Raw genomic sequence first — 26533 nt, forward strand, 5'->3', positions numbered from 1 at the left:
AAATATGCAAAATATGTTCTGATATCCTTATTAGAGACTCCCTAATTTTGAATTGCCTCTTTTTGATCTCCTGTGGCTTAAAATCTTTTTTACATTCTGTGAAATTCATCTGTTGTGCTATCATTATCCCAGCTCCACTGATCACTTGGACCTCTTTCACTTCCTTTCTTTGAAACTCAACACGTTCTAGATGGTAAAGAAATTAAAGTGTCACAGGAAACCTCATTAAGTGAGAACTATTCTGCTTAACTTGAAAGCCTTTATTAGCTGTGTTATTAAAATCATATCACAGTTTGAGTATGTTTAGGCAAGTATGAAAAATGACCACATGTGGTCTTCAGCCCACAGGTCCCCCCCCCTCTTACACTGGGTCCTACTTTGTCCACCTTGTTAAATATATTTTCCAATGGGGTTTCAACTGTAGACATGTGGAAAATGTTTTAATTATTTCTATAACCATTTGATACAAAACAGCAAACTTGAACCTAAAAAAAATTAAAGAAAAATTGAGCATTTGCCTACCATATATTTTCAGAGAAGGGTTTTTCCTGACTATGAAAAAATTAATGTGCCTTCATTTTGAGTGTTTTGCTTATTACTCAAGGGAATTAAAATTATTTATTCAAGGAAAACAGTTTCATTTCTTGAATAAATAGTTTTTAGTTACATAAGAATTGCTATGTTAAAATAATCATTATAATAATGTTTGTTCTATCACATTATCTTTCAAACTGCTTCATCATACCACCTATTTATACAGAAGGAAATTTTTTAATTTTAGCAGTCTAATGAAGGTTTTTTTTTTTGGGGGGGGGGCTGAGTTAACCATCCAAAGAATAATCAAAAAAGTTGTATTTAAGTGGCTATATTTTTATTGCATAAACAATTTGTAATTTTTGTATTTAGTACTGCATCCACTGTAAAGCATCCAGCTGCAGTATCTCCTCTTCCATCCATCAACCGAGCATTTCCTCGAGGTACTGCTAATAGAAGCACATTTCACAGTGGACAGACAAGGGAGCGCCGTTATCCTAATTCCTGCAATGGCCCTGCAGGAATGGTTCCTCTACATGCACAAGATATGGCAAGCATGAATCAAGCAGGAAGGCAGTCATTTTTTAGCAAACTATCCTCCAAGTTCAGTAAACGGTGAGTGGCTTCATGTAAGTGTACTTGCTCTTGTCTGGAAGAATAAGTGATAATGATACAACTTTTATCTTTTGACTCTCTGGTGCAGATGTATTGAAAGGAAGCTATTTTTGTAATGTGTCCAGATCCATAGCACATTTAAATAACAAATTACACCACTGAAATAAATATGAGAGTTGAACAATTTTTTTAAAGAAATTGCAGTGAAATCTCTCTAAAGTGGACACTGCTAGGTCAGAAAGTGTCCACTATAGGGAGGTGTCTGCTTTGCAGAGATCCGTGTAGTCAGTTTCAGTAATTCTGAAAAATTAAATTCACTGTAACCAGTTGCTTGCTCAGAGTTTTTTTTTATTATTATTATTGTTTCAGTTAACTATTAATAAATGACATAACTTTTAGTAAAATAAATATAAATGGCTTTGTGTAGAGCATTTCATTTTTGGCAGTTTCATTTAATTATGGATAATTGGATCATTTACTAGTTTGGTCCATATTCATCATTTTTGTACACAGTTTTTTTTATGTAATATGATATCCCTTCCCCCTTAATAAGTGTCAAAACCCTCCCATTTTAAATTTCTGCAAAAACAGCAAGGAAGTTAATTTCTTAAAAAAATTAGCACACAATCAATGTAATGCATAGGAAGATGTCAACCAGTATTCCGAGAGAAAATCTGCATGCACAAACAAACTTATGTAGCTACTTAAATGACCACTATTTCCCACTGCCAAGTGAAAGTGGTATGTGATGGCATAGGAAAATTGTCATTGTTCTTCAGTCAAAAAGCTTGGTACCACTGTCACTAAAGCAGTTATGAAAGTAATATCAAGCATCACATTTTTCTTGAATATAAAGGAATATCAAATGCACAGGGTGTCCACAAACCTCCTTTACAAAAGTAAAACGTTATTGCCTGAATAGGATACATGATACAAATCTCAAACTACTTCCAAGCGATAGAGGATATCTTCAAGTTTTATTCAACAATTGGAAAATGTGCTTGCTGCAGGAGATGGCAGCATAGTTGCAAAACTATAATAATAATAGTGAAATTTACCTACAAAACTCCTGGTTTTGTCATCGATAAACAGCTTCTGTAGGAGTTGTAACTTGTATGGTTTCATCCTCACACAGCATGGTAACATGTTACACATTGCTGTTGATCTTGACATGTTAAGCTCATGACTGTTGTGTCATATAGATTCCATGGGCTTTGTGTAAAACTTCTTCGAACTGGCTCCACTGTGCCCTCGCTGACTTTGGTTCAATCACCATATCTGCAAGGAACACTGCACAAATGGGAATCCTTTATGAATTTTCCATACCATTACAGAATTGTAGGTCTACTTGGTGGCTTCTTTTTACACCATGTTCAAAATTTATACATAATACAGTGGCAGACTGCAGCTTGTTGAATCAAAATATGCACTGTACTCTCTTTCTCTCTCTCTCTCGTTGGTAAGTTTCATCATGATTACAGTTTTGTGATTTTGCTGCCATCTACTGTAGAACACACTTTACCCATTGGTCAATAAAAAACATGAAGATATCCTCCATCAACTGGAAGTAGTTTTAGTTTTGTGAAAGAGATTTGTGGAAATCCAATATTTGCGGATGTGGAAAATCCTCATGGTCAAAATTATCTGTAGTCCGTTTGTAGGCTTATTATTATTATTCTGGAAACAGCATTTCTCAGTTTGGCAATTTTTATTGCCTTCTAAGTGATGTGGAACTGCATCAGACAGCTCAAATAAGTTTGTAAAGCTGGGTATTAATGACATTTGTGCCATCTGCTCTGTAAGTAATCCATAGCCATAACAAATCTAATTAGTATTACTGTAATGACCTTGATCTTCACTTGCTTTCATTTCAAATGCTTTCTGACCGACAAAAAAAGGTGCACATGTATGTCAATTACCCTTGAAAGTGTCCAATCTATGGAGGTTGAAAATACCAAAAGGACACCTATTAAAGTGCTACATCTGTAGAGTGTCCATTTTGGAGAGATCATCTAACATGTAATTTCTAATACTTCTGGCCAGGATCCAAGCCTAAGTGTCCACAAAAAGAGATCCTTAACAGACATCTTTTAGATAGGTGTCCATTAAGGTATGTTTCACTGCATTTAATGATATATATTTCTAACTTTGAATAGACAGACTTGGACACATTTACTGTTCTTTATTTTTCGCATAATGACCATCTCTTTCAGTGCTCTTGATCTAGTAATGAATAAGAACCTGCATTCCCTAATAGAAGCTGTCTGTCATTCTGTGCAACCATTTCGTTACAGCTCTCTTCATGGAACCATCACCAATGTCAAAATGTTGCCCATGCTGTGCATTCCCTGAAGGACCAAGGAGATAAGTCTTATGGTATTAGGTCCAGCTGCATTTAGGATCTGGTGTCTTTTTCATGGTCAAACACAATTTTGAGTAGCAAAATTTATAGACTGTTTGTATAGTACCTTTTCCATTTCCAACAGGAGCACACAATCTGCAAGTGATGGTTCACTCACTTTGGATCAGCTGTCCAGATTTTCTCATGTTGTCACAAGTTGCCCAAGTGAGGTTTATTGTTTAGATCTGTATCAGTTTCCTTAATATACTTTACACAGTGCATCCCTATGCTTATATTGACAAACACATCATGATAAACATTTTTTGGTGACTCAATCTCTATCAGTCACCAAACACATTTGACAAGATAAAATTTCATAGTAAGCATTTACTAGCATGCACATTGATCTGCCATTTTGACTCTGTGCTGCCATCCGAAGTGCATTTATAAAACTCTCAACACAGTAGAAAGAAGTTCAAAACTAACATCCATTCAATATGAGTGTTTCGTCTAGACTTCTAAATCAGAAAAAGAACTCACAGGCATTTATTTTGGGACAACCCTCATGTTCCTCTTAATGACCTAAATGCCATGTACTAAACAAAATGCTATCGAAACAAATGCCATGTGCTAGTGAATAAAAAAAAAACACCCATTTTAAAACAATTTAAAAATCTGAGTCTGTCAATTTTCTGAGATTGTACAGTTTTAATCTGTTAGTGGCACTGTGGAACTCTGAACACTAATGCTGGTATGGGAGTGAAAATGCACTCATCTTCTGAATGAAGATGATATCTGCTCTACAATGTCATGTACTTTGCCCCTGGCAGACATTCCCCAGTTCTATTTCACCTATCCTTTTAGCACAATATATTTCCCATTTCCCTGATGATAGTTGTCACCACAGTGCAGTCGAACAGCCTGTGCAGTCTTTATACTCAAGGAGGCAATGCTTCATCACCCCATGTCACAGTTTTCTTTGCATCTATTTGCATTTCTTCTGTCTGTGACTGTCTTAATACAAAGGGTTTTTTTTTTTTTTTTTTTTTTGTCCAGTGCATGTGCAGTAGAACCTTCTGCCTGTAACCTATATTTACCAGATACTAGACATTATAGTATAGTGTTACATATAAAAAATATATATATATTATTATTGACTTAGAGCAGGTGGGATAGTGCCCACCTGCTCTGAGTCAAGTTTGGTGGGCTGCAAACTTATCTGGCAGGTCGCAAACATAGTATATATATATATATATATATATATATATATATATATACATACACACACACACACAGGGTGTCTCAAAAATATTGGTACAAATGTTTTTAGGGGAGGTAGGTAACATCTAAAGGAATGTGAATCACATAGGAACCCATAACCGGAAACGTCACCGTAAGTCGGTAAACAGTGCCGTTCATCAGTTCGCGAGAGAGAAAATTTCTGGTTTACTCATTTAAGCAGTAGTCGCCGCACAAAGAGTATGCATCGATATACGAACTGTGAGCTGGCAGACATGCACCTAGTGTATGGATTAGCAGAGGGCAATGGACGAGCCACTCAACGAATTTATGGAGAACGCTTCCCAGACAGACATGTATCAGACCACCATTTGTTTGTGTGTGTGCATCAAAATTTGTGTGATTATGGGTCATTTAGAGGTAATAGAAGTAGTGCGTGCAGACCACGTTCGATGTGAACTGCCGCCATGGAAGAAAGTGTGTTGAATGCCGTCCAGAATAATCCTACTACCAGCACACGTGCCGTTGCCTCTGCCTTAGGAGTGTCTCGTTGCAGTGTACAGCGTGTCTGGCACAATGATTCCTTACACCCCTTTCATCTCCAAAGGGTTCAGTTACTGCTCCCCCAAGATCATCCTGCATGTGTGGCTTTTGCGCAGTGGTTTCTCCAAGGAAGTGTTCAAGACTTGAATTTTCCAGCCTATGTTTTGTTCACGGATGAGGCTTATTTCACTCGGGAAGGCTTTATTCAATCAGCACAATGCTCATGTGTGGGCTCACGACTACCCACACGGTGTGCGCCCCCATGCAGCACAACATCGCTTCGCAATAAATGTGTGGGCAAGTATGGTTGGTGACTGCTTAGTCGGCCCATACCTGTTACCATCCCACATGAACTCCGCTAAATATCTTGTCTTTCTTGAACAAGTTCTACCAGGGTTACTTGACGATGTTCCAGCAAATGTGAGACGCAACATTTGGTTTCAACATGACGGGACACCTGCCCATTATGGAAGGTGTGTTCATGACCATTTGAATAGGCGTTTTGGGCGTCGATGGATTGGCCGTGGTGCCGTTGCCTGACCCCCACGCTCACCTGATTTATCGAGCCTTGATTTCTTTCTGTGGGGGGCCCTCAAATCTATCGTGTATGAATCGCCTGTGGAGACAGAAATGGATCTCGTCTGCGCTGCTGCTACCGTCAAAGAAACTCCAGGTGTGTTCGACTGTGTCCGCCAATCCATGCTGCGTCGGTGTCACGCATGCTTCACGTCTCATGGTGGAACCTTCAAGCTTCTGTTGTAACATCATGAAATGCATCCATCTCGTTCTCCATTATTAATATTATGTCAAATAAATGTTTGCCACTAATTACTGTCTTGCGTCATTTCTGCTTCTTGTGCCTCTGCTACTACTTTCCCGTGATGTTTCCAGTTATGGGTTCCTATGCGATTCACATTCCTTTAGATGTTACCTACCTCCCCTAAACGTTTGTACCAATATTTCTGAGACACCCTGTATATATATATATAGTATAGTTATAGGCATAGGGTAGGGTAGGGTAGGCACTGGGGGTTTTCATGCACTCCATATTATAACTTTGTGACATAATGCAAACTCTAAAAGTCAACTAATGTATTGATTGTGTTAGATTATATTGTTATGTTGTTCATCTAGCCAGTTAACCTAGGAGCCTGTGGAACACCACCAACTCCTAATTTTTTTCTTTGGTGCTGGAGCTATTACGAGTCTCTACTTACCTAAGGACTCATGATAGCTCTGTCTGGGCAAACCCTGGCATCATCTGAACTTACCAGGAAGACCCCTCCCCAAAAAAAATGTTGGAAAGGAGATAGGGATGACAGTAAGTGTCGAGTATAGTTGAAGGCAAAGGTGGTGGATGCTACACAGACTTTTCCATCAGAAATTATAAGAATAAGGTCCAGAAGGAACACCCCTGTGGAGGGTGCCTGTTGATAGGGCCTGCCAGGCAAAAGGATTGGGGAGGGACTAATCCCTAGGGGTAGAGGGAGGGATTGAATTCATAGGGGCAGGTGCCCTCTCTGAGGTTGGTTGCCTGCTGCCTCCTGGTGCCCAGTTTATTGGGCAGTTAATCCAACAGTAGGGACAGACTAGCTGCCTCCGTCAGCATGCTGCTAAGAAAGAGGAATCAGCATGTTGTCAGCAAGTATGGTCTTAGTCAGGGGAAGCTGAGGGTCAGGACCAATCTGGGACAGCACTCACCTGCTCTAAGTCAAGTTTGGTGGGGGCTGCACACTTATCTGGCAGATCGAAAACATATACTTTCTCTTGGTTGCTCGATCATATGCAGCCCATGCAGTGCCCCAAATAGACTGTACACTTTTTTTTTTTTTTTTTTTAAATTTCTTCTTGCAAGTTAGGAATGTTCGGGACAGGCAAATAGTCATAGGTACATTCACACATGGATGGGACATGAACATTCGCACACAAACTCATCACATGCAGGCATGTAAACAATCGCACCAGCTTTCATCCACCCAAACAAAGACCAAAACTGGTAAACCAGGGTCACTGCAGCTCAGGATGAGTGGTACTCTGACATGCTCCCTGGAAGGATATAAGTGTCTTTCGGTCTAGGCCCAGTCAAATCATAGGTGCCAGAAGAGAAAAGCATCTAGAAGGCTGTGTAGTGGCTTTCACTCTACACAATCATACGGCGCCTCCGTAGCCAGGTGGGAAGGAGCAGCTGCAGCAGCAGCAGTGCGTAGCACATGCTTCTTGATTAGACTGCGGTTCGAGCCCATCACCACCAAATACAGAAAATGCGGAAAGGTCAGGGAATGACCACCGCATATCCTGGAGCAATATGGCCTTAGTTGCTAATGCTCCTAAAAAAAAAAAAAAAAAACCAAATAACAACAACACAATCATACTCGCATGTTTCCGGCTACACTTACACCAACTATTCATGCATGCATCCACACCACCCACTATGCATACAACCATCCACCCACCAACAGTGTTTAGATTTCACACCCAATCATCAACATTAATCACCCACTTCCACACTCGTTTACAAGGAGGTATTCACATACTTTCAACATAGACTCAGTCCAAAATCATACTCAAACTCGTGCTGAAACACATTTTCATGATATCTTGTTTCACACACACACACACACACACACACACACACACACACACACACACACACAATCCAAACAGTCTTTTGGCTCACCTAGTTACATTCTTATTGTTCCATAGCATATCATCTTACATGCCCAAAACACACTTGAACCCTAGCTACAAACGAGCATGCACTCACTGATATACACATGAGCAGATTTATCATTTACAATCTTCCATTCATATACACACTCTGATTGGTGGTCACATCCTAACCTCTTAGCTTGCACATTTACACTTCTGTGACCTATTCCTTTCAGTTCTCACTCATGTGTGCCGTCCCTAGTCACATCAGGTATGGTTGGGTTCGTGTTACTTCTCTGTGGTAATTGGGTTTGTCGTGTCCATTTTATAGGTAATATTGTGGGTATGTCAAGTTATGTTGTGTCCTTCAGCAGCCAGTAAGAGGAGGAACTGTCGGGGTAGCATTATTATTTTGTGAGTAGATTGTATTGTTGAGGGCCTGACTCATGTTTAATCTTCTTATATTAAATACTCTGTGTGCACACTCTGCCAGTGCTTTATAGCAGGTTTCCTCAGTAATGAGTAGATGTTTGTGTCATTTTCAGAGGGGTCCAGTTTTACTGATTAGTGTGCATCTTTGCTTGTCATTGTGGAGAGTTATATAACACATGGACACAGTTCTCATTGGCATTGCAGGTACAGTGTGGGTCATCGGCCAGGTCAAGAGTGTGAAGTTTGGCCTTGAAAGAACCATGCCATGTTGGAATAGAAGTCATATGAAGGCCTGGGGCAAACCACAGTGAGAGTTTGGGGCTGACCACCACAGACTGGACATGTTGTGTAGTGTCATTGTCTAGTGGCCCTGGAGTTTCACTCATCTCTGCATTTGTTTCTCTATGTAGAATGCAAAACTCTGTATGATGCCACCAGATATGTGTGTCTGTTAGTGTGTGATTTGTGATGTGTTAGTATGGGTTGTGTTGGAGTATTGTTCATCTGGCTACTTGGCTGCGGGTCTGGAGTTGAGCCATACAGTAGGGAGGTTTGGGTCTCTGCCAGGGTCACCTGATCTTCCTGGACAGAGACCAAGTTTAAAAAAAAGTACAAGTAGGAAAGATAGTTTGCGTGTGGGATAAAGTAGGGAGGAAGAAGGAAAACATAGAAGGGAGGCGTCCTCCAGATGAGTTAGGTAGGGGATGTGAGAGTGGGAAACCTCTGGTTTTAGGAGCTCACCTAGGGCCAGGGGAAAGCAAAGAAAGATTGCAGGACTAGAGTGCCTGCAAGGATAGTTGCTAGTTGTCACTGACTGTCTAGTATGCAACCTTCCCCAACCCACCGTGAGGTTTATAGGGAAGGTACGCAAGTTTTCCCACGTCCTGTTGGGGTTTCCACCAAGCAAAAATTCCGACATCTATAAGGATGTCAGCAGCTGTAGCCTGTAACGCCTACAGCAGGATCCCACATCATTACATGTCAGCACAAATACTGCACCCTATGGGTTGCCAGTAAATCCCATATCTGTGGATGTCTCCAGTTGTCTGAGTTGGATGCCAGCAGTCAGGCTCTGGAGTTTTAGATGTATCCAGGTGAGGAGATTCTTGTTCTGTTAGGATTTAGCTGTGGCAGATTAGTGTTCCTTATTTCAGAGGCTGCATGGGCGAAGGTGGTTAGGTGTTTCTAATGGTCTTCTTCTGTGAAGAACAGGAATTCCACATGGAAGAGATAGTGACTGTATTAGCACGATGTTTCTTGGAGCATGGTATAGATAGCAATCATAAAGAATATGCTCCCAGGTTTCTAGAGCACCACAGATGCAGTGGTGGTCATCCACTAGCCCAAGCTCAGTCAGTTTCACTCTAAAGGGTCCGTATCCAATTAGTAGCTATGTAAGTTGTAATCCTGAAGAGTACCACGGTGGTGGGCGAGGATAGGTCATGGAAAGCACTTGGTTACCTGTGCTTTGGTGGTGACATCCCAGTCATTTGCCATTTTTGCATGGTACTAATAGTAGTAGTACTATTCACCATATAGTGCAAGGAAGCCACAGGCCTTTGCTGCACTGTCAAAAAAAAGCATGCATGTACCCTGTATGCACGAAAGATGTTTTATGTGAAAACCTCTTTGGTGGCACCTACTAAATTTTGGTCTGACAGTCAGGGTCAGGGTTGATCAATTTTATATCTTCTAATGATTACCTCAATTTCTTATTTAAAAAAAAAAATCAGTGTTCAGCCTGTTGGCAAAAATGTGAAATGGAAATGATGCAAATTATGTCACTTCCTAAATAACACTAAATGCACGTTGATTCAGTAGAGTAAGTAGCAGACAAAAAATTACGTTATTTCCATCTCACATTTTTGTTACCAATCCTTTTTACTTCAGTCCAAAATAACAATGCAACATTTTATGTTCATGCCCGCTACTTACTCTACCGAATCAACGTTAGTGTCATTTAGGAAGTGACATAATTTACATCATTTCCATTTCTCGTTTTTACCAATGGGCCAAACACTGACTGTTGGACTGAAATTTAGTAAATGCCGCCGAAAATGTTTTCACATCAAGAATTAATGTTAGTGATTGCATTAGTGTCATTTAATTACGTTATCAGTGGAATTGATGTAATTTTCTTCATTTCTGCATCATATTTTTGTGACAGATTGGTTTTACTTCAGTGTGAAATTTAGCAGGTGCCACAAAGATGTTTTCACATTAAAAAGAAGAAAAGTGAATAAGAAAATACAAATTATGTGCTTCCGTCCTCACATAGGTAACTATCCATTTGACTGTTTAATTTATTCAAACTGGTAGCATAAACATTACCAGTGAAGGTAACTTGTTCCAGCAATCAGTGACTCGCTCTCTAAAAGAAAAAAGCCCTCTGTATCATCTGATTTGTTAGTAATGATGAGGTCAAGAATATTCTCGGCCCTAATACTTCCTCTAACATGCTGGTGCAAATAACAATTGTCTAGTTTATTTTAAAAAGTTTCCCCGTCGTTAGTTTCCCTCCTTATTCCAATCAATGTGGGGGATATTTACTTAAGCCACCTATAATAAGACATTGATGCTTGTTATATTCTTCAGTCTTCTGGCCTGTAGATTACACCCACTCTCATTATTCCTTTGTTTCCAACTAATTCATAACGTGCAGATTCTATATGCTGGCAGGCGTAACTTCATACTCGGCGAAAACTTTTTTTCGTGCTCAGGCTGCTTTTGATAAGACGCATGACCCCACCCCTTCTAGCTTCCCTATCTTTCCTAAGTATATATATATATTGGTGCCTCCGTAGCCAGGTGGGAAGGAGCAGCAGTGCGTAGCACACGCTTCTTGATTAGACCGGGGTTCGAGCCCGTGACCACCGCATATTCCCGGAGCAATATGGCCTTAGTTGTGCTAATGTTCCTAAAAAAAACAAATAACAATAACCTAAGTATGTTATACACCACAGTGGAACTCATCACCAATTTCCGGGTGGCAACATGTTTCTGTTAGCCCTATTATATCAGCATTAGTTGTCCTAACCAGAAGTTCAAATTCAGCCATTTTATTGACAATACTCCTGACATTACTGTAGACACAGTTGAGACTAATTAATCTTCTATAGTTTACTACCCTAACACACCTCCTTAAAGTTGTTTGTTGTTTATTTAGTTTTTAGCAGCATTAGCAACTAAGGCCATATTGCTCCGGGGATATGCGGTGGTCATTCCCTGACCTTTCCGCATCCTCCGTATTTGATGGTCACGGGCTCGAACCCCAGTCTAATCAAGAAGCGTGTGCTATGCACTGCTGCTCCTGCCCACCTGGCTACGGAGGCGGCCTCCTTGAAGTTATTTAGGTTTGTATCCCTAGCCCTATTTGGCGCCTCCGTAGCCAGGTGGGCAGGAGCAGCAGTGCATAGCACACGCTTCTTGATTAGACCGGGGTTTGAGCCCATGACCACCAAATACGGAGAAGCAGAAAGGTCAGGGAATGACCACTGCATATCCCCAGAACAATATGGCCTTAGTTGCTAATGCTCCTAAAAACAAAAAAATAACAAACCTAGCCCTATCATCCCTCTCATTTGAAACATTGCTACCCTCAGAACATCTTTTCAGCATTGGCTGTTGTCGCAACAAACAAGAATTCATGAGGTGAGTGCAAGCATTACTTTGACCCATATCATCAGATAAAACACAGATCTAAATTACCCTTCTCCCCCTTAACTAGCAGTATCCCTGAACCCTTATGCTATCCTCAATGATACTGGCAAATATCCTTGCACCACCTTTATTTAAATTAATACCATTCCTAAAAAAAAAAAAAAAAAAAAAATTCCTTCTGCCTAAAAATGCAGGCCACACTAATAAAAACTTTCTCCCTAGTGCCTTGCAGATTCCCTCAAGTCACAAGTTAATCTACAAGGCTTTCAGCATATATTTCCTCCTATCCTGTCTGGGCACAATTGCAGACACACATTCTGACCTAACTTGCAGCATTTGTTTTTTTCAGCATAGTCCAGTATTTCTCCAAATGGTCATGTTGTGTAAATTTAATATCATTAGTCCCCGCGTGAATAATAATTCTCACTTTACCTTCCTTAAAATCTGGCAGTCTGTTGGTAACATCATCAATTGTAGCTCCTGGCAAACACTCTGGTTCTGGACCACCTATCTTTATAAAAAAAAAAAAAATAAATAAAAATAAATGTTACCTCTTTCTCTGACAATAGTCTCCCAGTAAAACTAGATCACCTTCGACCAGAGCAGTCTGACTTGACTTTTTTTTTTTTTCTGGGACCCTAATTGGAGGGAGGGGCATCACTTGGCAGGTCAAGAGATACTTGAGTCCCTGACAAACTCCCAGTTACATTTGTTTCTAGGGCAAACACTTGTTTCTTCAGTGACTGAAATTTTTCTTGTAACATGCCATTTTGTAATTTTAGATTGGTAAACTCCTTACATTGGTTGCAAAGAAAAGAATTGCCAGATGTGCTTGGTCTGTGTACTATACCAACCTTAGAACACATGCCACAGTCTATACAAACAGTGGTCATGACCTACACTGGAAATGCCCAAAGCCATTTCCGTTTTGAGTCCCAGTGTCCCTGAAGTTTGTATTGTAAGTGGATCTTGTAGCAATCATAATTTAAGTAAAATCTGAACTTTACAAAAATTACGAAATTAAAATTTCAGTATATTACAGAATTTATGTTAACAAAGTATTACTCAAATTAAACTGTTGAAAAAAAACTTCAATTACTAAGGAAGCTAAATTTAAGCTACCAAATGAAAGTTAACAAAATTCCCACCAAAATATTGATAACAAAGGCTATCTGAATATTAAACTGTAGCTTTCCAAATACTTTGCAAATTTAAACTTACAGTATGCTACAGAATTTAAATTAACTGAGTATTACAGAAATTATACTGCTGACAACTTTTAACCGCTAGTGAAATTAAATTTAAGCTACCCAAGAAAAGTTACAAAGTTCCCACCAAAATATCAAAGACTATCTGAATATTAAGCTGTAGCTTTCCAGATATTTATTTATATACAAAAATAAACTAACCTACATGATTATAAGAATTAAAACTATATATTAATTATGTTTTAGTATATTAGAAAAAAAATAAAAAATAAAATAAAAATTATTTCAAAAACTTGCCTGCAGTTAAGAGTTCAGAAATATGCAGCCACATGCTATAGCCTCCATGAGATGGGGCATTGTTTACTTTGCAGATGTTTTGGTTTGTTGCAATTGCTTCATTGTCCTGTGGAAATAGACAGGATATTTGTCATGGAGTCATCCCAATTGGTAGTGAGTGATCCACATGGTGTGACTGTTGAATTTAGTACCTCGCCACGGGGAAGTTTGCTAGTTACAATCTTATATGCAATGCCTTAGGGGTTAGGGCTGCCAGTGTGCATACCAAGTTTTGCCATGAAAGGCATTCTATGTTTCTGATTTCCATGGTGCATCTGTTTCTGATGCTCTGATATTTATTGCATAGGGCATCTATTTCATGCTGTGTGCACTTATCTTCTCAGGACTGTGAGGTTGTTGCACCACCATGGAGGTTTTACAGGCAGTTTACAGGATGGCTGTTATTTCGGCTCCATGTTTTTCAGGTGGCAATTGTGACAGCTGCAGGGAAGACTTGTTTTCCATTTGGTTGTGGAGAGAGGTTGTAAATAAATGATGGTTGGCAGGGTGGGATCAACCAGTCAAACCAAGGAGAACAAGATTGCTCTGTGGTCCAAGGCAGTCCAAGCCTCATTGACTCTCCAATGCACCAGCTTCCTTGAAATGGATCTGGTAGCAAGCTTTACGTCAATGTTTGTTTCGTGTTGAGTTGTGAAGAATGTGAGGAGGTGGCCTGGCCTGTTTAGTGTCTCGAATGAAGAGGTAACCAGGTAGTTTCAAGCTTGTGTCCATTGATGGCTAGCATCTGTATTGTGGATATTACTGTGCCATAGGTTGGGATGAGCATTGGTGCCCATAGCAAATAATGATTTTCTGACTGTTGAAGGAGTAAACAGCTGTCTGCAGCTAGTGGATGACCGGAGTGATGTCTTCACCAGGTCTGAAGTATATAGATATTAGGTAGAGGTCTCCCCATGCTGACATGATATGTGCACAGGCTGCAAATGGAGTGCAGTAGGTATTTACTTTTGCGACAGTTATATTGGGACTTTGGAAAATAATGGCTGCATTTGGGATGTCTCCTTCAGATTATACAATTTTATATGAGATGGGGTAGCCTTGTATTTTCTTCATGTGGACATAGGGTTCCTGAATACAACTGATGTTGATGCACACAACTCGCCCATCTTCTTTTCAACTGATCAGCTACGGGGCGGGCATGTTGAGCTTTAAGTTACATAAATTTAATTTCACTGTGATGGGGTATTAATTCGTGGCTCCATAATGGGTCTTCTGATGGTAGAATTGCTTTACTCTGTAGTATGTAGGGCAATTGGGATTCCAAATAGAGTGATCTTGTGCTATCTTGTTAGCCTTGCAATTAGTGCACATGGTTTTTCTGTCTTCCTCTGGCATTCTTTATATGTGTGGCCTTTCTCTGCACAGTGTCTACATGTAGATGTTGTTGCTGTACTGGTATTGGTGGTGTGCTCATTGTTTTGTTCTGGTACCTAAATATTTTTAGGTACCAGAACAAATTCTTGATACCTGTGAAGCCTCCAGCCTATATATAGTTTGTCTTGGTTGGTCATGACTTTCCACACTGTAGGGTCAAGTTCTACAATCCAGTTTATACTTTCTTTTGTAGAAGAGGAGGTAAAGTATTTGGGTTTGAAACCCTTGTTCATCTCTTCTTTGGTGATATGTTCAATGAGATTCTTCTGGTAAGCATCTTCTATTAGCCTCTGGTTGTGCCACTAGGGATGTCAAAGATGATAATTGATGGTCCTCTGGTCTTGGGGATTTCTGCCCGAAAGCGAAGGTGAGATATAGAAGAATTTTCAAGCAGGGCTTTAGTGTCTGCACGAGTTGCCATCACCACGATTATTCCAGTGTTTCTGGTCTTCTGGATGGCTTTCACTTTCAGATTTTTTAAGTTGGATTTTATATGGCATGTCATGGTTTCCTTAATGGCTTTTGGTTCTGCAATGGCTGTGTTGTGGTTCTTTCCTCAGTGCTTCTGCAAATGAGCAAGGGCACTGTAGTAGCATTTTATTTCCTTTCTCCACCCTCTCTGCCATGGCTTCATTTGTGGCTATGAGCCATTCATTTTCAACGTGCAGGTCCAAAAGCAATTTCTCAAGGTATCTCCAGATTTGAACTATTTGTGTCTGCACTGCTGCCTATATTCTATTCATTTACACTGCCACTCACTTCCTCTAGCAGCAATCTTTGGGCCAGTATCATATCCAGTGGATTGGCATCGCTTTTGGCAGCCAGGTTAGCTAGTTTCTTTAAGGGACTATGATATGTCCTGTGAGTTACCTGTCTCCTGTGGCGGGAGTGTTTCTGTACCAGATTGAATTGGTTGCATTCTTGTCTTTTTCTTTGAGGCTGGACAAGCTATGCATTCCATTTGGTCCTCATCTGAATCATCATGCCTCTTGTTATGTCTCTGTTCGTGTAAGCGAGACAACTGACAGGTCATCAAGTTCCTGGTTAGAGTTTGGCATGTTGAGATATTTGGATTTCCAGGACTTCGGATTAACTGATTTTGGCATTGTTCTTCTTCAAGGGCAGGCCAAGCCAAGTTTGGTTATGTATTGTATAGCATGTTAATACAGAGCGATTCGGGGCTGTACTATCGTTGGGAAATTTTTTGGGCTGAGGAAGAGGGTCAGAAGGAACCTAATCTAAAAATGGTCCCACAGGGCCCAGACATCTCTCAATAGGGAAATTTGGTGGGAGGAAGCGGTAGTGCTTTTATTTTTACAAACTGCACCTTGTTTACGCAGTTTGACCATAGAATTACTATAGGGGGAGAGAGGGTGAACATGTGGAAATAACAGTAAATCATGCACAGAATAAAGATTGCACAGTTGGAGCATGTTAAACACTTAAAGTTACTCATGGGGGAGGGCTTTCCACCCCAGGCAAGAGCCTGAAATAGTTGTGGCAGTGAGTACAAATATTTCCGCTGCACTCTCCAATGTCCTGTCTATGGAGGCACGGTGGCCTTACCATAGACAAAATGCCAGATGAATAACAAACTAGTTCAAGCGAAGAAGTCCCAATAAAAATCAAAAAATTCTTACCAAGAATTTCTGACATCAAAAGGAATCTGCTGGTACCATATTTTCCAGTTTAACTGCAAGATATCTAAAGAATATCAGCGATGTTCATGGAGCTAAAAGCTGCATGTCCACTCTAAAACTACAGCCAAAATGGCAATCCTCTCACACACTGGACATTGTATAGTGTTTCTTGTCTAGCAACACTGGGAGTTCCCTCTACAAACTGTAATGCATGCTTTGTGATGCAGTACAAACTCTGTAAATGTCAGAGACAGTGTAGGTAGGTATTTGTGTAAGTTTGCTTGGTGTAATGTGGGGTTATGCTGGTTTGTTTTTCCTCTAGCATTTATTCCCCAGGGGCACCTAGTAGAGCCTCAGATTTCTGTCCACTGCTTCGAGGAGGCAGCCGGGTACAGTAGAAGAATGATTCTGGCCAGGGGCAAACCCTGGCCAGAAACTTTGCTCTAGAGACTAAACATGGGTTTCACCACTTCAAGCCTCCAATAAGCAAAGTGATGGTATTTCACCGGTTGATGAAAGTCATCTACCACCTACTATGGACTACTTGTGCTTTAAAAATCTTAAGATTTAGGTGAATTTCGTATTGTGCTATAGCCTGGTAGGGTACTCCGAGATCCATCTGTCCGACCCACTTCTGTGTGAGGATATATAGGATTGCATCTGGAAATTAAGACTTGTTCGAATAAGCATAGGTACAATTGGGGATCAGTGGATTGATGGGATTTTTGGTAAAATCTACCAAGAGAATGGTTGTATGGTAGTGGATTTTTGATAGTTACATATTGAAAACATATATTCCTGTTGACGAGGTCATGTGCTGCTATCTATGATCTGTGGTGCCACCTGGGTTCCTTCTAATTAAAAAAAAATTTAAAGGTTCTACAGATTTTATAGAACTGTTCGTTTTTAGTATAAATGTGTATATTGTGTGGAATTGTCTCTATTGTTGCTGAGGTTTTACACATCATTATTTTACATTTTTGGGATACACATTTATCAAATGGAGTCAGATACACACATAAGGTGGTCTCAGATGTGATAATACTTGCAGCATTGAATTGGAAGATGTTGCAAGTTTTAAAATTTTGAAAATGGTGCTAAGCAGTCAGATCTCATTGATGGTGAAGAGAAAGCTAAGTGTGCAAATTTCAAACAAATTTCCGATTAAGGAAAAACTGAAATTCTTCAACGTAGGCTAGATTTTCAAGATCCAGGTGTGTCACAGTGTAAACTGTCAGTGAGTGTAAGCAAAGAATCTTCTGAGGCTTCTGTCTCTGGAGGTGTGAGTGAGAAAATGTTGGAATGGGAGGGGTTCTCTCGAATAACGAATGACTCGATGGTAAGCCCTGTTATGTCACTTAGTGGCAACGAACGTGTAGTGGTTCTCTTCAAGACGCCTGGTCAGCGTGAAGAGGAAAAGACCAAACCCTCCAGCACATGACAGCACAACAAATCAAATGACCCCCAGTCCCCAGCAGCTTTCACTCCCCCCTCTTACGGCAACGAGAGGATCAGAGTGGAAGCAGAGGGTGCTAAGAATCTCTGGGTACGATCAGGCTGCCATGCACAGAAACTGAACTTGGCCTGTTACAACATAAGATCGCTCATTGGTGAATACTGGATACTAAAGCTGGAAAACGAATTAGAAAATATAAATTTTAGATCTGAACTTACCGTATTTCCCCATATATAAGATGCACCTTAATTTTGGGGCCCGAAATTTGAAAAAAAATGTATTACATAAAGTTATTGAACTCAAGTTTTATTCATCATAAAATTCATACAACTCATCACTGTCAAAACTCCCATCCATTAGCTTGTCCTCATCTGTGCTAACCATTTATTTCACTTAGTATACAGCTATCATACTAACAATTACACAGTGCACTTTTTTTTACTTATTTAGGGACAATGTTATGTATACTGTTTCTAACAGTACACAACACTAATTCACTCATTAACCTTGTTTCATCCATCATCACACATTCAGACAGGACACAAGTGCCACCTAAATGAAGACATCTACCAAGACAGGACTTTTTTTTTTTCTTCTTTTTATTTATTTATTTATTTTTTTTTTGGGAAAATCAGTGCATTCGTGCAGTAGTTTACACAAGTGACCAGTCTTTACACCCAGTAGTGGGCTCACAAGAGCCCCCTCCTTTTTTTTTTTTTTGAAAATTTGCGAGCCCATTGTTGAAACGATCATTTATTTTAGAAATGAAATCCTGAATTCAGTTATTGAGTATACAGAGCCGGAACTACAGTGGACCAAGTGGGGTACCATCCCCAGCATTTTAATGGCGCAATGGACCAGTTATGTGTTTTTTAAAATTGCTTCATTTTGATTTAATTACATTTGGACCTCTGTTTAATGAACTTCTTATAATGAGTTTTTTTAATTCCCTTGGTAATTACATTTAAAATAGTTTCCGTAGAATGAAGAATTGCCATACAAATGGATTATAAGAGACTCAACTTTGTATGTATTGTTCCCACCTCTGGCCTTTGGGCAATTAGAAAAGGTGAATTAAGGCTTAAAGAGATTACTCTTCCGTAATTTTAGTGGTGTCCCTAAAACCAATGCAGCCTATCCTACCTACCGATAAATCACACTAGTCGATATGCTTTCCATAGCCAATCAGAAGATTAAGGTGTATTCCCAACACAGATAATAGCCTCTGGTCATGTGTCATGATTCCCCTTCTCCTGAAAGCAGTCATCTGTTTTTCGGAGAAGTGAGTGATCCATGCCTTTCAGTAAATTTCTCCTGTCTAAGTTTACATGGTCACAGTAGCTGAATATCAGACAAAGACCAATAGATTGACAGTAGCCACTGGCAGAGGTGAAAGAGATTCTTGCACTGCTTCTATCAGAATGAGCAGAAGCCTGAAAAACAAGATGCATGATATTTCAGAGACTGCTGGGAGCCATTGTGGTACAAGTAAACACATGGGTTGTGTTAGGGTAGCTAAGAATAGAAACAGGTGCAGGTATACTTGCATGTACACCAATGCTAGGAGTTTAGTAAACAAATTTGATGAATTTGAGGTATTGCTCAAAACATCAAAGGCAGATATTGTTGGGATATCAGAGACGTGGTGTCACACAGATATAAGGGATGCAGAACTGCAATTTGGGGAGTACAACGTCTACAGAAAGGATAGACAGGATAGGAAGGGAGGAGGGGTTATGCTATTAGTTAAGAAACACATAAAAACCAAGGAAGTGAAGCCAGTCGACATCGCTGGACAGTGCAGTGTTGAGTCAGTTTGGTGTGACATAAGCATTGGGAGATCAAAATTGAGAGTAGGAGTGTCCTATAGGCCTAATGACTCTGATGAGTATAATAAGAAACTGTACAGGGAAATAGAGTGGGCCAGTAAATCATGGGAGATTTTAATTTCCCAGATATTGACTGGAATTTGGGGGCTGGTCACTCACACACTAGCAGGGCTTTTGTGGATTTATTGGATGATTGTTTTCTACATCAGCATGTTCGGGAGGCAACTAGAGGGAGTAATACTCTTGATTTGATTATCAGCAGTGATTCTTCATGCATTAGGAATCTGCAGATAAATGAACCACTAGGTGGCAGTGATCACAGTGTGCTGAAGTGGGATTTACTCAAAGAGGTAACTACCATTAGGGGTAAAGGGAAGGGTTATTGCTTCTGTAAAGGCGACTACGATGGACTGAGACAGTATTTAAATTCTATACAGTGGGACCAACTGATGATGTTACCAACAGCAAATTCAATATGGGAAGCATTCAAAGAACTTATCTTGGAAGCTACTAGGCTTTACATACCAACTAAGAAATATTGTTCAAGGTTTAGGCCAAAATGGATGACAGATGAACTAATGAGGCATATGGCAGAGAAGAAAAATGCATGGGATACTTACAAATTAACACATGACACAGAAGCCTATGATAGATACAAGTTGATATGCAACCAAGTTACAAAGGAGGTTAGGCAGGCGAAGGCAGATTACGAGAAATCTTTAGCAAGGGATGCAAAGAAAAACAGCAAAGAGTTCTTTACTTATGTAAACTCTAGAAGGAAGGGGATGAATCAGATTGGTCCACTTGATATTGATGGGTAAACTGTTGATGATCCTGCTCAGGTAGCTAACAAACTAAATGAATATTTTGCATCGACATTCACACATGAGGAGTTATTCAGCGAGGGGAATTCCAGAGGTGTGTCAACTCTAGCAGTAAGCTACAGAATCTTGAAATAACTGGGAGTAAAGTGGAGGAGAAATTGTTGAAGATAAACACAAGAAAGGCACCCGGGGTGGATGGGATCTATCCAGTTATATTAAAGGAGGCAGCAAAGGAAGAAAGCAAACCCTTAGCCATAATTATGAGAGCTTCCTTGGATTCAGGGGAGGTACCCATAGACTGGAAATGTGCAAATGTGACCCCAATTCACAAAGGGAGGATCAAAGGCTGACACAAGTAATTATAGACCTGTGAGCTTAACTTCTGTTCCAGGAAAATTAATGGAGGCACTGGTTAAAGAAGCACTGCAGGATCATTTAGACAAGACTTCAGTTATAGCTCGGACACAGCATGGTTTTGTTAAGGGGAAGTCTTGCCTGACCAATTTGATTGGATACTATGATGCAGTCACAAAAGAACTGGATGCAGGGAATAACTTTGATATTATATACTTGGATCTTAGAAAGGCTTTTGATACTGTTGCACATGGAAGACTGCTGCACAAATTGGAGCAGGGCATTGGAGGCAAATTGCTGCTATGGATAAAGGGGTGGTTGAGGGGGAGAAGACAGAGTGGTAATCAATGGACACTGTTCATCGTGGACTAATGTTATTAGTGGAGGCCCTCAGGGTTCAGTATTGGGTCCTTTATTGTTTTCTGTATTTATAAATGATATTGATGATGGTATATCAAGCTTAATGTCCAAGTTTGCAGATGATACGAAGGTTGTCAAGGACACTACTGACACTATGCTGCTGCAACAGGATCTGGAAAGGTTGAGCAGATGGGCTGAGAGGTGGCAAATGAAGTTTAACATTGACAAATGTAAAGTACTACACATGGGAAACAGCAACCCCAGAGCAACGTATCAACTCTGTGGTACTACACTGACAGTGGTAGAGAATGAAAGGGACTTGGGGGTGGTTGTGCAGGCAGATATGAAGTTCTCTGAGCAGTGCAGACGGGCTGCAAGAGTAGCTCATGGAGTATTGTCAATGATATACAGGAATTTTTCCAGCAGGGATAAGGAGGTGATTATTCCCTTGTATAAGGCAATGGTCAGGCCACACCTAGAGTACTGTATACAGGTCTGGAGGCCTCATTTCAAGAAGGATGTAGAGCTGCTGGAACGAGTACAGAGAAGGGCAACAAGATTAGTGAATGGAACAAAGGGGTGCTCTTACGAAGAAAGGCTTAAGTTTTGCAAATTAGTGTCTGGAGACTAGGCACCAGCGAGGTGATCTGATAGAGGTGTATAAAGCCTTGAATGGTTTGAGCATGCTCAATGCTGATGGGATTCTTCCTCTAGCTCAGAATAATCACCTGAGAGGGCATAAATTCAAATTGAGGAAAGACAGATGTAGGATAGACGTGCGGAAATTTGCCTTTAGCCAGCTGGTGGTTGGTTGGTGGAACAGACTTCCATCCCTTGTCGTGGAGGTTGATAGCCTAAATGCTAATGCTATCCAAGTGATTCTGAGAGTATTCAGAGAACTAGTGACAGTAGCGACGTCGAAGGGGTGAGGGAGGATGAGGGCAACTAAGATGTTAAATAAACTTTCTGAAGATGAAATGTTGGCAGATTTTGAAACTGCATCGAAACCCTCACTGTGAAGAAAATGTTCTAAAACATAACGACATACAGGCAGTAATTTAAAAAAAAACGGTATGCATTATATTACCAATCTCCAAAAAGCCAGCGCGATTGACTGAGGATGATTGCTAAAAGAACTTGAAGTGGAAATTATAAAGGTCAGTTGTGTGTTCGGGCCCAGATGGGCAGCTTGTAGCTTGCGGATGACAATTGCAGTTTGGAGGAATTATCCCGCTTTGTGCAACTATTTTGAATCAAAGGTTAAATATTCGGGATTATTAAACCGACTTTTAAATCTGGAATTTCTTAACGATTTAGCACTAATGATCGACACCTGCAGGAGCTCTCTTACCTTCCAGAAGCTTTACAGAGTCACAGCATCACTATAGTAAAAGCATATAAATTAATTATTCAAACTATCAGTGCTATTGCTAATTTGAAAAATTCTAAAGGAAATTATATAGCTAAAGTTGAGAGCATGTTGAAGTCGAAAGAATTTGAAGGAATCAAAATTGAAAGTAAGAATACATTTAAAAAATTACCTCGTGACAAGTTATTAAACTGCCTTGTTTTATCCTTAAAGGATCGATTATTAATGCAACAGAGTAATTTTAAATTAAATAAAGAAAATAATGAGATCATTGAGGATGAGGAATTGAAATAAATTTTAAACATGTTACCCGAAATTGTGGAATATGGAAGACCCTTTGTCTCCATGGCATGAAAAATGAATTAGAAATTTAAGTTTTCTAATAAAATATGAAATAAAAATTAATGATTTTAGAGATTTTGTCGAAGGCAGTTTATCTTTAAAATCAAGGTGAAATTCCCTTTTCAATTAAAAAAGCCAGAAATATCCTTGAAACCATTGCAATTAGCAGTGCTGAAACTGAGTGAGCTTTCGTTGTAATGAATAATACAACAGGCCCTTATTATAATGCAGTTCACTTTACCCTGATTTGCTATAACGGTGTTCTTATATTATTAACCGGTATCCGACTATAACGCTCTTTTATAGTTTGCATTTTTGGCATATTTAACGAAATTGTTTCATGTGATGGAGTCGACAGCTTGAAAATAAATAGCAAAACAGCATTAAACGTTTCCCACACCGACTTGAGAAATTTTCCCATGCTCAGTTAACTTTTCTTGCACGCTAATTTAATTGCAGTACAGTGACTTGTTACAGAGTTCCGAGATCAACATTTTAAAAAATGATCAAGTATATTGCGTATAATATTTACATTATATGCATTTATCCGAAGTCTGGTCTTCACTCAGTACAGTATTAGACATCGTGCATAATGGACAGTTTACTCAAATATTGTATCATAATTAATGCAACAATGCAGTTACATATTCGAAGAGTTAATGATGGCGGATAAGAATGAAAAAGCAACAACGTCTGGATGCAGTATAAAGACTACAAATGTAAGAAAAAGACTGAATTTAAAAATTAAATTAGATGTTTTGAAACAAATCGATTCTGGTCAATGACAAGCAAATGTGTGCTATAATTTAGGACTGGCAGGTTTAACTGTAAGAACAATTATAAAAATAAAGAATTAATTTTATCAGCAGGAAAGACAGTTGTTCCACTGCAAGCAACTAGGGCTAGGCCGGCTATTAGGATTGAAATGGAGAGACTTTAACTAATTTTATTGAAGAAAATATCCAATGCAGAATTCAGTTAAGTTAAATATTATTAAAAAAAAGAGAGATTAGCCTATATGATGATCTAAAGAAAGCTCACCTAAAAAAAAAAAAAAAAAAAAAAAGTGCAACCATTTAAAACTAGTAAGGGCTGGTTGAATAGATTTAAAATCCAGGGAGAAGCCACAAGTGCAGATCAAGGAGCCCAAAACTTTCAAAAATGAACTTGTTAAAATTATTGAAGAGGGATATTATGTGTTATACTTCTCAAAAAGATTTTAACATAAATGAAGCAGGACTTTTTTGGAAACAAATGCCTAAAAGAAGTTTCATATTGAAAGAAGAAAAAAACATGCCAGGTTTCAAAGCGGCAAAGGATCAGTTGACTTTATTGTTGGGTGGTAACACTACGGGGGATTTTAAATTAAAACCCCTTTTAGTTTACCAGGAAAAGGGCCAAACTACAACCCAGAATCAACACATTTTTCATGATTAAATTTATCAATTAAAATTAATTTAGATCAATTAAATTCATGATTTTAATTGGAATTTTAAGTTTAATTTTGATACATAAGTAGTTACCACATAATTATATACGTATGTAATGCAGAATATTTTATATGTACAAATATTTGAATATTAAATATTTTGACTGACATTTGTGCATCTTTTCACTACCATTTATTATTGATTAGGAAATATCCAATGGCACCGACCGCAACTCACAAATACATATGTTACCTTATGGGAATGCAGTGCTCACTTAGCACGGATTCACTTAGCACTCTGTTTTTCCAGAACGAATTATCAGCATTAAGCGGGGGTCACCTGTATTGTAAAAATAAAAATGACATTTTTGACAATTAAACATGTTGCATATTTGATGACCATACATCTAATTTCTATATGGAAAACTGTTGCTTCAATTTGATTCAGATCATTACGTCAAATCTATCTTTCCTCCGTAATCATTGCTCAGTTATTGAGCAAAGCAGAAAACAACAACAAATATTAATAAAGTAAATTCTATATGGCAATTTTTAAAATAAATTTTTCTGGAATATTTGTGTAATAAATTTTTTCACGTAATCTGTGATTTTTGTGTACCTTTTCCAAAACAGTTTGTTTTTTATGTAATATTTTTTATATTCTAGAATGTTTTGTGAAGTTGGGAAATATTTTCATGTTTATTTTTTATTCACAATATTAAAATTTTATCATGAAAAAAATTTATCCATTATATTTCCTTAGTTGAAAAAAAAAAAAAAAAAAAAAAAAAGGAATAAAAAGATTGCGCGTCTGCCGAGCAGCATGCATGGTAGATGGTTTTATGTGAAACATCCTTCCCGTTTCTTTTAGATATTTTGATTTGTATATATTTATTACGAAATAAAAGTGCTTTTGTATTGTAAATATTTTATTGATCATTCACAAATTTCCATAATTTCTGAAAGACAAGATACAATGGATTTATGATAACTAAAGTAAGAGATGTGTACTTACTACTGCAGTGTATCTAAATGTCTCTGAAAACAGCATCATTTGAGGTACCCTATCTTTTAGTTGAAACAACATGTGTAGCTGTTCGGTGCACCTCACAATGGAATGTAACAAAAATGTGAGACGAAAAAAGAAATCGTTGACAAATGTTTGCATTGTTGCAGTCATATGACAAATACTTGTAATCATACTTACTGTAGTAGTAACTGCAGGAAGTATGATTGAGATTTCATACTATTCAAAAATTCTTAAAAGTTAGAACTCAAGATATCATGCGGGTCATGAAAAATGCGTAAAGCACTCTAATGATACTACTAGTGAGTGCTTTGCACAGACTAGTGGTATGAGCGTGAGAGTGCCTCTGGCAGATGCCACAGATGACATCACTTCTGTGGCCAATCAGATTTACTTGGTAGGTACCCCCCAAAGGATGTTTCACATCAAAAAGTCGGCAAAAGTGCAAGCCGATTGTTAAAATATTCACAGCTCACCACTGTTTACACCCTCATTTGAACTGTTTAACCCAGAGATAACATTAAATTTTTATATATATTCATGGTACAACAGTCAACATGTATTGGGCGTTCTCATTCAATCCTCATTTATGCATGTTCAATTCATTCATAACAGTACCCTGAATAAGACTATCTCGCACACTTTTGATATATATATATATATATATATATATATATATTTTTTATTTATTTATTTTTTTTTTTTTTTCTGGATTAAGTGGACTCGTTTCCCACCCAGCATATTACAGTGTTATGCACACATACATTAAGGCAAAACACCAAATTTACTCAGTCACTAATTTGAAGTCGACACACATACAAACACGTATGCACCTACCCAAACTCTCTCTCTCTCTCTCTCTCTCTCACACACACACACACACACACACACACACACACACACACACACACGCACACACTTACATGCACTCATATACTTACACAAATACAC

The 26533-nt window shown here is 38.9% G+C and overlaps 1 protein-coding gene across 1 annotated transcript in view; it reads left to right on the forward strand.

Annotated features, from left to right (window-relative positions):
• LOC150077008 (MAP/microtubule affinity-regulating kinase 3-like) overlaps positions 1 to 26533 on the forward strand; it is a 392997-nt gene that overhangs the window by 349775 nt on the left and 16689 nt on the right. Inside the window, 1 exon segment of the mRNA XM_090386570.1 lies at positions 907 to 1149. Coding sequence (XP_090242696.1) covers positions 907 to 1149 — 243 coding nt within the window.

The sequence above is a fragment of the Mastigoproctus giganteus genome, chromosome 12 (genome assembly GCF_048544385.1).
Source record: "Mastigoproctus giganteus isolate SK-2022 chromosome 12, ASM4854438v1, whole genome shotgun sequence".
Classification (NCBI taxonomy): domain Eukaryota; kingdom Metazoa; phylum Arthropoda; class Arachnida; order Uropygi; family Thelyphonidae; genus Mastigoproctus; species Mastigoproctus giganteus.